The sequence below is a fragment of the Mus caroli genome, chromosome 6 (genome assembly GCF_900094665.2).
Source record: "Mus caroli chromosome 6, CAROLI_EIJ_v1.1, whole genome shotgun sequence".
NCBI classification, from domain to species: domain Eukaryota; kingdom Metazoa; phylum Chordata; class Mammalia; order Rodentia; family Muridae; genus Mus; species Mus caroli.
The window spans coordinates 123,360,243-123,374,652 of record NC_034575.1 but is presented as its reverse complement, the minus strand read 5'-3'; the positions used below and the strand labels follow the sequence as shown (position 1 = coordinate 123,374,652).

At 47.3% G+C, this 14,410-nt stretch overlaps 1 protein-coding gene across 1 annotated transcript in view; it reads right to left on the bottom strand.

Moving 5' to 3' along the window:
• Nucleotides 1-8,821: 8,821 nt before the first annotated feature.
• The window catches only part of Cracr2a (calcium release activated channel regulator 2A), a 109,328-nt gene continuing 103,739 nt past the window's right edge, over nucleotides 8,822-14,410 (bottom strand). The window contains exons 16-18 of the mRNA XM_021164192.2: nucleotides 13,187-13,288; nucleotides 10,736-10,812; nucleotides 8,822-9,352 (exon numbers count right to left, since the gene is read on the bottom strand). Coding sequence (XP_021019851.2) covers nucleotides 9,268-9,352; nucleotides 10,736-10,812; nucleotides 13,187-13,288 — 264 coding nt within the window. The 3' untranslated portion in view covers nucleotides 8,822-9,267. The remainder of the gene's footprint in view (nucleotides 9,353-10,735; nucleotides 10,813-13,186; nucleotides 13,289-14,410) is intronic.

The window sequence follows — 14,410 nt, the reverse complement described above, 5'->3', positions numbered from 1 at the left end:
AGCAAGCTTAATGCCAAAGCCTGCCTGTGCCCCTGGAGTATGCGCTTCCCTCCCCCCTCTCCAGCCTTTCTTTGCCAGTGATGGTTTCAGTGCAAGTCTCTTTAAAACACAAGCATTCCTGGGTGCTTCTGGATGCGTTTCTGCTGTGGATGGTGCTGTAGACTTCCAGAGCAACAAGACTCCCTTCAGTTGGCTCTTGAACTGTTAGTCAATACACTCACTCTCTTGTATACTCTGGGGCCCATAGACCCTCCTGTTGGGGGATTTACCCTAAAATGGAGGTGGCAAATGCACAATCAGAAGCTTGTGCATGGGTAACATGTATGCCTAGAGCTCCAAGGGCCTTCCTCTGCAGGGTCCAGGGAGGTGTGGAGAGTCCAGGTATTGGAAAAGGTCTGAGGGGTGGAAAGACTGTGGGTGCTATAGTGGGCTGTGCAGGGTATGTTCCTTGTGGGGTTTAGGGATTTATTTCCTTTGTGTGTCTGAGAGTTCCTAAGGCAGAAAGTGCTCATTTTCCTCTGCACTCCCTGAGTTCATCATGTACCCCAAGACCAACTATAAGTACCCTTGGGCTTTACTTACAGATGGGAGAAAAATCAATCCTTTCTTCATGGAGAGACAAATGTTTCTAAAAATGGTCTTTCTCAAATTGTGATGAAAATGGGTGCAAAATTTACAGTTTAAACCATTTTAAAATGTATAATTCAATACCTTTAAGTACATTTATAATATCACATGGAGCTATTCCTATTCTCCATTTCTAGAACTTTCTCATCCCCCCAGGGTGAAAGTGTTCTCTAAACCATGTGTATAAAGGTGGGTCATTTTGGAGGAGGCTGTCTGAAGTATTTTCTGGCCTGTCCACCCACCCAGAATCTATTTTGTACTACTCCCTGGTAAATACAGCACTGAAGGAGACCGGAACTCTGCTGGGGACACCTTGCAATTTATGATACCAGACCCGCACAGCTTCAAAGTACTGCAGAAAGAAACAGCATGCTTAGGTCAAAGTTCGGAGCTTGAAGAAACATGATTTAATTGATTCTTCAAGAAGTAATGGGAGGCGATTTTATCTGTGACCCCCCTCACACTTCTCTTGGGTATCTACAAGTGTGTTTCACCCCACTCTCTATCCTGCCAATGCTCTTGTCCCTTGTAATGTAATAGCTACAACTTGCTTGCAGCCATTCAGTTGATAGACTTTCTCCCTCACTCTTCACTTGCCTTTCCTCCTTGCCTACAGTGAGTAAAAGAGCCCACATAATTTGTACCTGGGGCCTTATTCTGAGCAGGCCTTTGCGAGCTAGAGAAAGCTTTCAGGATGAGCACAGCTGGGTAGGAAGGACTGGTTTCTTACTAGGAGGACAAAGGCGAGCTGGGCAGGGGAGCATCTGCTATGCACGGGGCATTGAGCCCAAGTCAATTGAGCCATTGGGCTGCCCAGGGGTAATGGATTGCTACCAGCAGCTGGGGCGGCTGTGGGGAATGAGCTGGAGCGCTCTGATGGGCATCACACTGTCTGAAAGGCAATCTCACCACAGCAGCTGGAATGCTCCCCAGCATGTCATTTTAAAGCCAGAAGGAGTACCTCATTTGAACCAGTGGAGTCTGCCCACACCGAGTTCCCAGCCTGTAGGACCCGGGCCTCCAGCCCAGTAGCTCCCCTGGGATTGGGACTTATTCTAAAGAAAGGATGCTTTACTCTCAAAAGCTCATGTAGACCAAACTGAGACTGTAAAGCTGGATAGACCTGTCCTTGGGACCTCAGTCCCATGTCTGTCATTCTCTAGAGTCCTGTGGTCAGTGTGTGAATGAGCATCCCACAGCAGCAAGCCATTTGACTAGCATCATTACAGAGGGGCTAGGAGAGCCCATGAATTGTCCTTGAGACCCCCAACATTGTCCTTGGCCTAGTGTACCTGCTTAATGAATCGTATTTCCATAGCCACATTTCCAAAATCTATGATGAAGCCCATAGCATCCTGAATCTCATACCGATGTATTTCAATTCTTGATTCCATACTAAAAGGAACAATCCTATTGCCCTGTCTGTAGTCTTCAGGTATTTTTGCTTAGTAGTGCAGAGTTTTTGTGAGTTGTAGTTTTTATAGGTCATATGGACCCAGCCATAATTCATCATGATGACACCGGTCTCACTGGTCCTCAGAGTCCTCATTTGTAAGGAGAGGAGCTTCCTGGTACCATGACAAGTGCCTGCACATAACCCTTTTGGATCTGAGCCATAGCCTTGATGAAGTCCCAGCTAGGAACAAGGGTCAGTTATTGGACTTGATTCAGCCAGGATGATAAATGGCCCCACCTCACCTGTACTCTCCAGTTTCCACATTGATTTCAGGTCCTCTGCCAAACACCATATGGTTTCCCCAAATCCCAACATTCTCAGCAATGTTCTCCTAAGTAGGACATTTTGATTAAATTGGCCCAAATGAATCATGTAGAAGGTCCTTTGGTGTGGCTGTTACTGGTAATGAATATGTCCTCTAATAGAAACACCAACAGAGGTAGCAAGGTAGGGGTGCTGCAGATTCAGACAGCTCTTGCATCCTCACATCCATCTTAAGGAGGGAAGGCTTAATTGATAAGAGTCAAATGCTTTGGATCCTGGCTGAGCATGAAGAGAGGCGAGGTATCAGAGGTATCGTACTCCCAGGGGCAGAGGAAAACCTGGAAGCCAAATAGGGGGTTTGATCCCAACCAGCAGCCACTTGCTTGTAGACTCTACCTTCATTGTTTTGCAGAAAACTACCTTTTGTTTTTCAAACTCCAGACCTGATTTTCAACCTTCCCACACTTGTCCTCTCCCAGCAGAGTTTGGCATGGTCTCCAATAAACATGGAGATCTGAGGCCACCCACATCCCTTCTCCTACCCCAGGGACTGAATACTTCCTTGGGGAACTCATCTCACCAAGGGCTTCTGCGAGCTCAGCTGGAGGGCAGAGTATCAAATGTCTAAATGCTATCTTTGCACGTTCAAAGCAGAAGGGAGGAGAGACTCCAGGGAGGAGCTGACAAGGAGACCAGATTCCTGCTGTACTATATACACTGTGAGGGAAGGAAGGAGAGACTTTATTTGCATGCAGGGATGGTTTGAGACTTGAAATCTAAGCTATTTTTAAACAATATTTATGCATTATTATCAGTGCTGTGTGTGTGTGTGTGTGTGTGTGTGTGTGTGTGTAGTTAGAGTGCATAATTGCCACACACATATATGAAAGTCAGAAGATAACATTCAGGAACCAGGTCTCTCCTTCCACCGTGGGTTTCTGGGCTTGAGCTAAGGTCATTAGGCTTTTATGGCAAGTGCTTTTACCCACTAAGCTATCTTGCCACTCTAAATGTCAGTCATTTCAAATATGCCCAAATGACCTGAGGGAAGCCATACCTGAAGAAGTAGAAGAAAGGGTGAGTCAGATCTTTCCAAGTAAAGGAAATCAACCAAGACAGAGGGATCCTAACAAGGAACGACATGGACTTCTGGGGCCATAAAGTACTATAGTGATCATAAAAATGTACCTACAGTCTGTATTAGATCAGGCAGAAGAAAGAACTGGTGATTTTGAAGACAGGCCAATTGGGGTTCTCCAGACTAAGGAACACACACACACACACACACACACACACACATACACACACGAGCACAAATGAGATGAAGAGAAATTAACAGAACTATCAAGAATGCCAACTTGATAATGGAAGTTTGGAAGCAGAGAAGGCATATGAAGAAGTAATGGCAGAAACCTTTTCAGACTTATGAAAACCATCACCTTAGTTAATCATCCAAGAGGCTCAACAGTATGTAGGCAGGATATACTAAAAGAAGCCTATAGCTGGACATGTAAATCAACCATGAAAGACAAAGTGCTTTGAAAGCACAAAGAGAAAAGAGATACCTCACACAAGGCATCATCAACGAGACTAAGCTAATTTCATATCAGAACCAATAGGAGCCAGAGGCAGTGGGATGGCATAGCCACAGTGCTGACAGAGAACAGGAAGTCAACGAAAAATTCTCTATCTCCAAAACGATCCTTCCAAACTGAGGGTAAACGAAGATATTTCCAGATCAATAGAAACTGAAAGAGCTTCACTCTGGTAGGTATTTCCTTCTGAGCAGCACTAAAAGGAGTCCTTCAGGTGACCATGGGAGACCAGATAACATGAGTAAACCTAAAGGAATAAAACACACTTCAAAATTATACACTTGGATTGAAAGAGGATATATATGCATTTTAATTGTAACTTTTTAAAAATAAATATTTTATTAATTCTTTGATTATTTCATACATACATATATTTCTGATCATATTCACCCGTTTTCTCTCCCAAATCCTCCCAAACCCACTCCCCATTCTCTCAACTTCTGGTCCCTTTTGTGTTTCTAGAAACTGAGTTCAATTAGTGCTGCCCATGTACCCATGAACATAGGGCCATCCACTGGAGCACGGGTGACCCCTGGTTCTCCCTCCCTAGAAGCCACCAGCAGCTCCTCAGCTGAGGGCAGGGGATCACGAGTACATCTGGCTCTATGCCAGGATTCTGACCATCTTGATCTTGCGCAGGTCTTCTACAGGCAACCACAGCAGCTGTGTGTTCATGAGTGCAGCGGGCCTGCCATGTTCAGAAGATGCTGTTTTGGTCCAGTCCTCCTCAACCTCTGGCTCTTACAATCTTATCATCCTCTCTTCTGCGACAGTCCCTGAGTTTGGGGTGGGTAGGGTGAGATATAAACATCCCAGTCATAGATGAGTATTCCAATGACATTTATTCTCTGGATGTTGACCACTTATAACTAACTCCCTTTAAAGGTCAAAGTATAGGATGAATGCATAAAACAATAATTATAAATTTACACGAGAGGATCAGGATATATGAAAATATAACTGTTGATTATATATGTGTGTGTGTATATATAATGCATGCATACATAAAGAAGATGAGAATAGAGGTATACATAATCAGAGTTTCATGTCTTATTAAAATAAGTTATTCTTGATCTAAACATATTATTTGAAATTGAAATGTTCATGGTAATCCTCACTGCAAGTACCGAAAGGATATATATTTAAAATAAAGCAGGGAAGATAATGAAATGATGAGCCAGAAAAATATCTATTTAATAGGAAAGAAGGCAGTGATGAAAAACAAAGGAATAAAATGTATATTATATATAAATATGAAGAAAATAGAAAAGTGGCAGACATAATCTTTTCTTATCAGATTAAATGCAAACAAAAATTCCAATTAAAAGATATTGGAAAATAGATTTTTAAAAAAAGTGCCAACTATATGGTGTGTACAAGAGACTCACGTTAAAGATACAGAGATTGAAGGTGAAAGAAAAATATACACCGTGTAAACAGCAAATAAAAGAGGGACCACGAAATAGACTTGAAGACAAACGTTTGTTACTGTTACAAAGGATGCTACTGTATCCTGAAGATGTCATGGTTTGAATATATTTCAACCTAGCAGTGGAGCCCTCAATACACGAAGCAAACAGATCTCTGACAGTAGTAGCAGCGGGAAAGGCAGCTTGGTCTCAAATACTTGACCCCCATATCCCAACTCTGTAGGAGCTTAAAATTCTACCACTAGCGACTCATTCAGAGTTCTTTGTCAAAGCACGTGAGAGCCCTGGAGCTGCTGCTCTTGTTAGCACCTTAGTCAGACTGGTTTAAAACCCTTGGAGCACTGCTCACTGTAGAGACAGCTGAGTCATTTGGCAAAGTTCATACGTATGATTAGAGGGTCTCCTGAGGAGAGTGGGAAGCCCAGAATTAGGGAGAAGAGTGGGACAGAGAGACTAAAGAGGGGACAAGGGAGAGAGAGCATGTCACAGGGGAACATGAAATACCCCAGAGAGACAAAAGGAAGCAAACCCTAGGAAGGAACGAAACACCTGGGATACTGGTTTGGTGTAGGACTTCCTGACTTGACAGCTTAGGGTTGTGGGTGGCAGCAGACACAAAGCATCATGGGTCAGCTAAGAACAAGAAAGTGAGGGAGCTGTGGGACTGTCCTGAGCCAAGGTCACTCATAGCTAAAAAGTCATGGACTGGCCCCAGGTCTCAGCTGCTGCCCCAGTCCTGGAGAACGACAGAGAAGAGAAGCAGAGACTGCCACCTGGAATCAGAAAGGGCCACTGCCGGGACAAGGGCCCTGGCAGGAAACCCAGGAATCCTGGGAGTCCGTGGGAACAAATGACAGCAAGGTCAAAAGCAAAGTCAGCTCTGACTCAGAATCCAGCCAATGGGCTGAGTGGAGAGATGTCCAAGTGAACTGGTTCCAGTAAGTGTACCCATTCTGGGCAGATGACTAGAAAGTAGGCTGGTTGTGACTCCATGCTACCTACCAATGAAACCAGGCCCTGGTACCAAAGGCCTGTGGAGTACTGGGCACTGCGCTGAGTTCTTCATGGCCATTGCATGAGACTCTTGAGCTCCATGTGAGGAAGACCCTGAAACTTTCAGTCTATGGTAGATGAAAGATCAACAGGGGTACAAATGGGATGGAGACAGAGGTTCTTCTGAGCACTCTGCCAGCCTCTGGGCCAGGGAGATAGCCCCCGAAGGTGGCCCAGATCCACCCAGTCTGTTTAAAAGAATTGGGGAGGAGAAGCTGAGAGCTGGGGACAAGGGACTCCTCAGAGCCCCACCATATTCTTCTCTTTCCTTTACAGTGGGGCTAAGAAAGGAACAACCAAGACCTCTCTGTCCCCGAGAACTCCCTGTCCCTACTTCTCCTACTCCTAGACCACTTTATTTATGAATAAGAATGATATCCTGTCCCCAATGAAGGAGCTAGAGAAAGTACCCAAGGAGCTGAAGGGGTTTGCAGCCCCCTAGGAGGAACGACAATATAAACTAACCAGTAGCCTCAGAGCTCCCTGGTACTAAACCACCAACCAAAGAAAACACATGGAGGGACTCATGGCTCTAGTTGCATATGTAGCAGAGAATGGCCTAGTCAGTCATCAATGGGAGGAGAGGCCCTTGGTCTTATGAAGGCTCAATGCCCCAGTGTAGGGGAATGCCAAGGCCAGGAAGTGGGAGTGGGTGGGTTGGGAACCAGGGGGAGAGGGGAGGGGTAGGGGGTTTTTGGAGGGGAAACTAGGAAAGGGAATAGCATTTGAAATGTAAATAAAGAAAATATCTAATTAAAAAAAGAATGATATCCTTAGTTTGGACTGAGTGCTGAGCACAAAGGCATCTGGGGGCCCAGAGGATCCCAGTAGAGACTGCTTGCTCTATGTATTACAGTTCCATCTCTGTCTGGCCAGAACCAGAGGAGCTGGCCACACTGTTCGTGGCCGTCCTACCTTGTACCTGCCCTACACACACACACACACGCACACGCACACACACATACACACACAGTGAGTACCACTTCTGAGTGGCTCTCGTGTTTCTTCTGCATGCCCCAATCCACAAATATAACCACCACCATTGTCCTTACCCTAGGGAAAGATCTGAGCCTGAGATGTGGGGCCAGCTTGTGAGAAAAATGAGTATGTCATCAAAGTCATCACAAGCAAAGAGCTGTCAACCATCAAAGAACCCACCCCACCTTTAACTGATGGGGGTAGGGGTCTGGGGTGGAAGCCAGCCTGTGGCCATTATGGACCTTCTCGAGGCACTTGGGTATGGGTTCTGTTAAGCATTTGCCACCGGCTCTTTGGTCCCTGCAAATGTTACATCAGAAAAGGAGAAAAGCCTTCTGAAAGCAGTCATGTGCTTCCTTCCATGCAGCCTTCCAAAATCAGGCACAGTCATGTGCCTGATGACTGTGGGGCTCTTGTTCTTTGAGGGGTCTGGGGAAGAGGCTGTACAACATGTCTAGGAACTCTAGCTTGCTGTTTCTCCTCGCTTACTTGGCCATGTGGAGCTTGTCCTTAAGATTCTGTCCTCTCAGTGAACCTCACTTGGTGGGTGTGGGTCACCCACCTTCCCTCGGGCTGGTGCCTGACTCTTGTGCTGAAGAAGACAGTGTCTGCGGAATGACAATCACTTGTGAAAAGCACCCTGTGTGATCTTTCTATCCTACCTCCCATCTAGGACAAGGATGTATTTTCTAGCACCCAGACATTTAGTGCTGACCAGAAGCAAGGAATGGACCCCTGCAGGGTTCAGGTCATTCCCTGAAGCCTAGCGCCCTCTGCTGAAGTCAGCAGCTAGAGGCAGCTCACTTCTCAAGCACCCACAAAATCACAGCTCCATTAAAAAAAACAGTATAATCTCCTGGAATAAAAGAAAATGAAATAAATGAAGCCAATAATTACAGACTTAGTGTTGGACACCACTCCCCTCCACACACACGCCTGTCAATCTACCCTGTCAATGATCAGATGTGATTTTTCCAAAGAGGTATTTGGAGAAACCCTTAGAAAGTGGTTTTTATATGCAGCATACATCTTATTTAGACCCTTCAGAAATGGCCACTATCTTTAGCCATAGATGGCTTCCCCTTTTGTTTGTCCTTTTCAAAGTTAAGTAGGAAGTATGTGTGTTGTGTGACTCCAGCTGTGGAGCCGTCATCCATGGTTCACCGTGGAGCCAGGGCTGCAGGGTCATTCGGAAGCACACTGAAGAGACCCACGGGTGCAGATCCAGTGAGTGAATTGTTAGCTGGGAGAGGCTGGTGAAGCTTGTGATTCGGAAACTCAGGGAGAAGCAGACAGCCCCCAGAGCTGGAGCAGACATTCAAGTGTCTCAAGGTCCATGACCCATGTGCTGAAAGCAGCTCTCTGGTTTCTGGAGAACAGGGGCCAAAGCAAGACAGGCCACCCCAGCATCACCCAAATGGTACATCTTTGGCCTTCAAGAAGCAGCAAGTTGCCCCTGCACAGTTGCCATGGCAACCACAGCACAGAGCCTCCTGAGGGCATGGAGAGAGGAGAAGGGAGGTGGAGAAGGCACGTGGTGACTTTTCTGGAAAAGCCCATCTGCTCCTTTCTTTCAGAAAACCACATTGGAGGGGGGGTGGAAAGGAGTGGGTATTGGGGTGTAGAAGAGAAAGGGGAACAGATTTCAAGATACAGAAAAAGCAGCCTTCCTGGCTTTAGGTGCTTCCTTCCATTAGGGGAGGCAAGTCGCCAACAAGGGCAAGCCAGAGTGGGCCTTGCCAGGTGTTGCTGCATAGGAGCCCAAGTGCTGATTCAAGCAACCACGTGACCTTGGGCTTTGAAGGGCTGCTGGCTGAAGGTGACCATGGGCATGGGCAGGCTGGCTGGGGGTGGGAGACTACTGTCAGCCACAACAGGATTTCTTCTTCGCAGGGGGGCCAACCTGAATGGTGTCCTTTCTCACTGTGTCCTCTTGCTCCTTGAGTAACCTAGACAGTGAGGGATGAGGGGAAAAGAAGAGCCTGTGTCAGCAACAGAGAAATGGCTAAGCTGGGGGCTTGCCCTGTGGACCAGCAGCCTGCCCCAGAGCACCAGTGTTTAGTGTCATCCTCTGACAACACAGATGCATGACTAATTGTGAGGACAGATAGCTCAGTCACCATGGACTCTTGGAGACACCTCTGCTTGGATGCTACCCTAGACCATCTTGGCAAACTTCTATGCCTAATAGTACTCTGGTCCCTCTCTCTGTGACTCCGTCATGCAGGGTCACATGCATTTGCTTAAGGACTGAGTCTGAGTCTTTATCCTGGTGACTCTGCAACCACCACTGTGACCAGCACATATCTGAAGCTCAGCAAGTGGTCCTGGCTGGTTGTCAGCTCTGCAGAAGGACGGCACCCATGGCCACAGCTCCAGGTTAAACATAGAAGGTGAGCAGTGACAGAAACAGGAAAGGTCTTGTCCCTGCTCTGTGCTTCCCTGACACTTTTGCCTCCTGTGTCCTCCTTTGATGTTCACAAGCTGTTAGCAGGCAGGGAAGGAGTGACTGATTTTCCTATGTTTCCAATGCTGTCGGTGAGTCCATGGGCAGAGACGGGTCTCAGATGCCCCAGTACGAGTGCTGGGTGGAACATGGGCACCCTTCGGTACTTGTTGGATGGATGGATGGACAGGAGCTTGAGTATTGGAAAGGCTCCTGGTGTGGTTTGGTTTGCCTAGTTTTGGCTGTAGGCAGGCTCTTGGGGACTGAGTCTATATAACTGGTTTTGTCAGCACTGCTCCTGCTTTTGTGTGGCTGCCCTTTGTGCTTCCCTCTCTCCCAGTCTCACTCTTCTCTGCTTCCTCACTCTCCACCCCAAGGGCCCACATTTGTAAACACCACTTGCTCCCATGGCCCACAACGAATCCCACTGTGATATCAGCCAGTGCTAAGGGGGAACTTTTCTTTTTAGTACTTTGTTTTAAACTGTTTGATTGATTCTTTGTGAATTTCACATCATGCACCCTTAACCGCTCATCTCCCCATCCCTTCATATCCACCCTCTGCCCTTGCAACCTCTCCCACAAAACAACTTCTGATGGGACACTTTGAAGGTGCATTTTCTGGGCAAATGGCAGCTTCTGAGATGGAAGGGGACTGCAGTAGATGACAGGAAAGGACACTTTTTCTCCCCCAACTACTGTTTCAGAAGGCTGGCTTTGGCCCCAAGTTTCCCCCATAAAGTCCTCGCTCTGCCTCTGTACTCAGGGGGCTCAGGAAGGCAAGAGGCCCCTATGTGGCCCGAATGGAGGCTGGGGATGGTGGGTGGGCGTCACTGGTTGACTGCACACGGGCTCAGCATGTTTTACTCATTGAATGACTTTCCTACCTGGCCAGGTGGAGCAGGGACTCTTGGGCGTTGTGACCTGAACAGGCGCTGCATTCATAGAAGATCAAATTGTTCTCCTGCAATCATAGAGCAGAGAGGGTATGTGAGGGAACCAGGAAGAGCTGGGCAACCAGAGGAAGCTGAGGAGAGAGTCGTCTGTTTCAACCTTTAGCCTTCATCTCCTCTCCTGACCATGCCGGTTTCTTCCTCTTTAAAGGATGCTAGTTCTCTATGTAGCTATGAGCAAGCTAAAGCACTGCTGTGACCACCTACTGTGGTCTTGTGATTTACACTCTCTTGAAGCTCTGTCAAGAATGTACTCGGATTGTTTCAGGTTCACATCAGCCTTTGAAGCAGGTAGAAAGGCCAGGGTAGGCAACACTGTTACCACTTTCCAGGCAGGGAAACTGAGTCGAGAGAGGCTGTGTGGCAGGTCTGCTGAGGTCTGGCACTTAACAAAGAGCAGGGCTCTCCTAAAGCCGCTGTTACAGGACATTGCTCTTCTGTGGACCTTGGGCAGAGAGGTCTTGGAGCTCTAGTAAGGTTGTACTCTGGCCGCCCAGCGATGAGCAGAGGGTTATAAGGCAACTCATCACTTAGGGCAGAGGTGGTGCTGGGACGTGGGAGACTCCAGGCCCATCGATCACTTCTGTTAATAAGTTGCTTACTTACAGCAACAGTGCTAATAGAATCGAGCTCTGGTTTGGACGCTCTTTGGAGGTTGGTGTCTATGGTGACTAGGGCTGGCTGAGTGTGCACACTGAAGACTGCAGCTCAGGAGGTTTTGAAAACAGCAGCTTCTAACTCAGCTCTCTTTATTCACACCCAGAGGCCCAGCTCTGGCCTATGTCCCTGACCCCACATGGTTTACACCTTACTGTCTTCTTTCTGTCCAACACTGACTCTGGAGGGGGGGGGGTGATTTAAGAGGAGCCACTTCAAGGATGGAGATGTAATAAGAAACGCCCAGAACCTGGAAGACACGACTCTCAGCATCAAGTGCTTGCCCTACCACTGACATACTTGGAATGAATCATTCTGTGCCTGTCTCCACATTTGTTTTTTAACAATTGAAAAAAAATAGATTAGGGGATAGATTTGGTAGATTCCTTGCTTAGTAGATATGAAGCCCTAAGTATGATGCCTAGCACCGTGTAAATAGCAAGTGGTGGCGCATATCTGTAAGCTCAATATTTGAAGGTAGAAGCAGAAAGATCAGAGTTCAAGGTCAGCCTGAGATATATGAGACCTGTCACAATGCAACAATAGAATTAAAAAAAATGAGACAGAGAACATAAGAAAAAATTGGATGATGATGATCCAAGTCTACATTCTTCAGCTGAAATGTTTTCATCTAGATGCATTTGGAAATCCAAAGTTTTTAATTTTAAGAGAGTAATATACATATATACTAAATATTGCATAACGCCCTCAGTAGGTCTGCGACAGCACCCTATAATCAAACATATTAATATCTCTTCAGTGGGACGTTTGGATAGTCATTAGAAGTGAGATAAAGCCCATTAAGTAGCCTCATGTCAGTTCCAGTCAGATTTTCTGTTCGCTGGAATAAAAAAACAAAACAAATCCAACAACCAACCAACCCTCCTATATTCAAAGCATCTGGGTTTCAGAATTGCGCACGTGTCTGCTCAGTCAGGCCTTCATTGTCCTTCTCCTTTGGCTTCTACCATCTCTGCTATCTTCAGGCTCTGAGGTTAAGTCCTGTTTTGACTATGAAGTTCAGGAATCATAAGCCACAGGGCTGCTGGGCGCCCTACCGCCCAGGCTCAAGGACCCACAGAACCGGAGGTGAGAAGGGAGTCAAGGATGAGCCCTGATCTGCCCCGCCCTCTGATCTGCCCCGCCCCCTGATCTGCCCCACCCCCTGATCTGCCCCACCCCCAGTTTCTGTTGGGCCCTGCTAGTCCTGTTCATGAGCCCAAAGGCTAATTAATGCCTTTCAGACTTTCCTCAGCCTCTTGAGGTTTTTTTGTTTTTGTTTTTGTTTGTTTCCCAGGCCTCAGCATTGAGGCTCCATCTTCTATCAAAAACATTCTGCGGCAGAGTGGTCCACACTGCTGCCTGGTGGATGGTGAGGTTCCCATCCTCAAAGGGGATCAAGCGGAGATACAGATAGTGACATTTCAGAATCAGAGCATGATTAGAAGGAGAACTCACCTGCTTTCTCAGGACTTGGAATCCCACGCTCCACACAAGAGGCTTTAGGACAGGTTTCCTGCCTGGTGCTCCCCAAGCAGCCCGGTCCCACATCTGCACCTCTCTGTGCAGTTGTACACGCCCCAGACCCAAGATGCCAAGACACCCATCTGTGCAACTGCCTCCCTTCAACAGGGCTTCCATAAGTTCCCACCAAGGAACTCTTGGGCTTACTCCTGAATGCTGGGGGTTCCCACCCTGTCTTGAAAGAGAGAAATTTGGGCTTTTTACCTTGGCGAGTTGCTCTCCCAGACCCCGGGGCACTTCCCGCTCCTTCTCATTGTCAAGTTTATTGCCCAGCAGCAGAACAGGAATTCGGTCTCCCACAGCTTCCTGCAGAACAGATCATCCCTCCACTGAGAGAAGCCCACCTGGATGAAGCCAGATAGTTGCCTCACAGGGCTGCCTGGAAAGATCCAGGCTCATGTGAGAGTTAGCCCAGTAATGAGGGTAAGATCCCTGTCACTGCAGAGTCCATCTCTGTTCCACCCCACCCCCACCCATGCAATGGCCCTTTCTCCACCCTCTTTGGCTCTTGTAGAAAGCCCATTGATTTCCCACCTGTGCTGAAGAGGAGCTGGCAGGGCTATGGACAGTAAGGACACCAAGAGGGCTGTGGACCCCAAGGGACTGTGCATTCTTCCCATGGCTTTCAGTACCACTGAAAGCCTTGCTAAGTGACCAGAGCCAGTCTAAACCTCAGATACCAGTCAGCGGAGGCTAGAGGGGCTCTCTGGCTCCTTGGATGAGAAATGGTATCTTGAGCTTCTGTGACATGTGAGCTCCCGGAGGTTGTGGGGGGGGGGGGCATCTGAATCTGAGCCATGGGACTGGGCCAAAGAGCTCCTAAGTGGCTGCTGTGAGCCTAATTGGGGGCAAGCGCTGTGGAGACTCATGTCACTTGGACTCCCAAGAAGGCCCAGCTTAAGGAAGAGCTATGCGCCGTGGCAGCTCTACTTCTCTGGCCAGAAGTGATGACTTCATGCAAGGTGACAACCACATGATCTCTTATGGTGGGTGTAGGATATCCACCATATCCTGGGGACTCTACCCTATCTGAAAAAAGGTTTGCTAATGTGTACGTACTCAACGGCAGAACAACGGTCCTGAGACTCACAGCCATGCAGTAAGTATGGTAGCATTCACGTTTAAGGAGGTTGTTATTTTTACTTTGTGGAATATTTAATTAGGGGCTTTTAATCATAATTTGGTAACGAATAGTTATTCACTGGAGCTGAGCGTTTTGCTGAACAGAGGGGCTGTGGAATAGTCGACACTTATAAGCCTAAGTTACGGCGTCACCACAATGTCCCACTGCTTTGTCCCAGCATCTCAGGCAAATGGCCAAAGTCCTTCTGATCAGAACACCTGTTTTAAAGTTTAAATGCAATTACCTCTGAAATGAAATCCTCCATGTGTCCTTAATCCACACATTTGTTTTTACTGCAGCTCCGT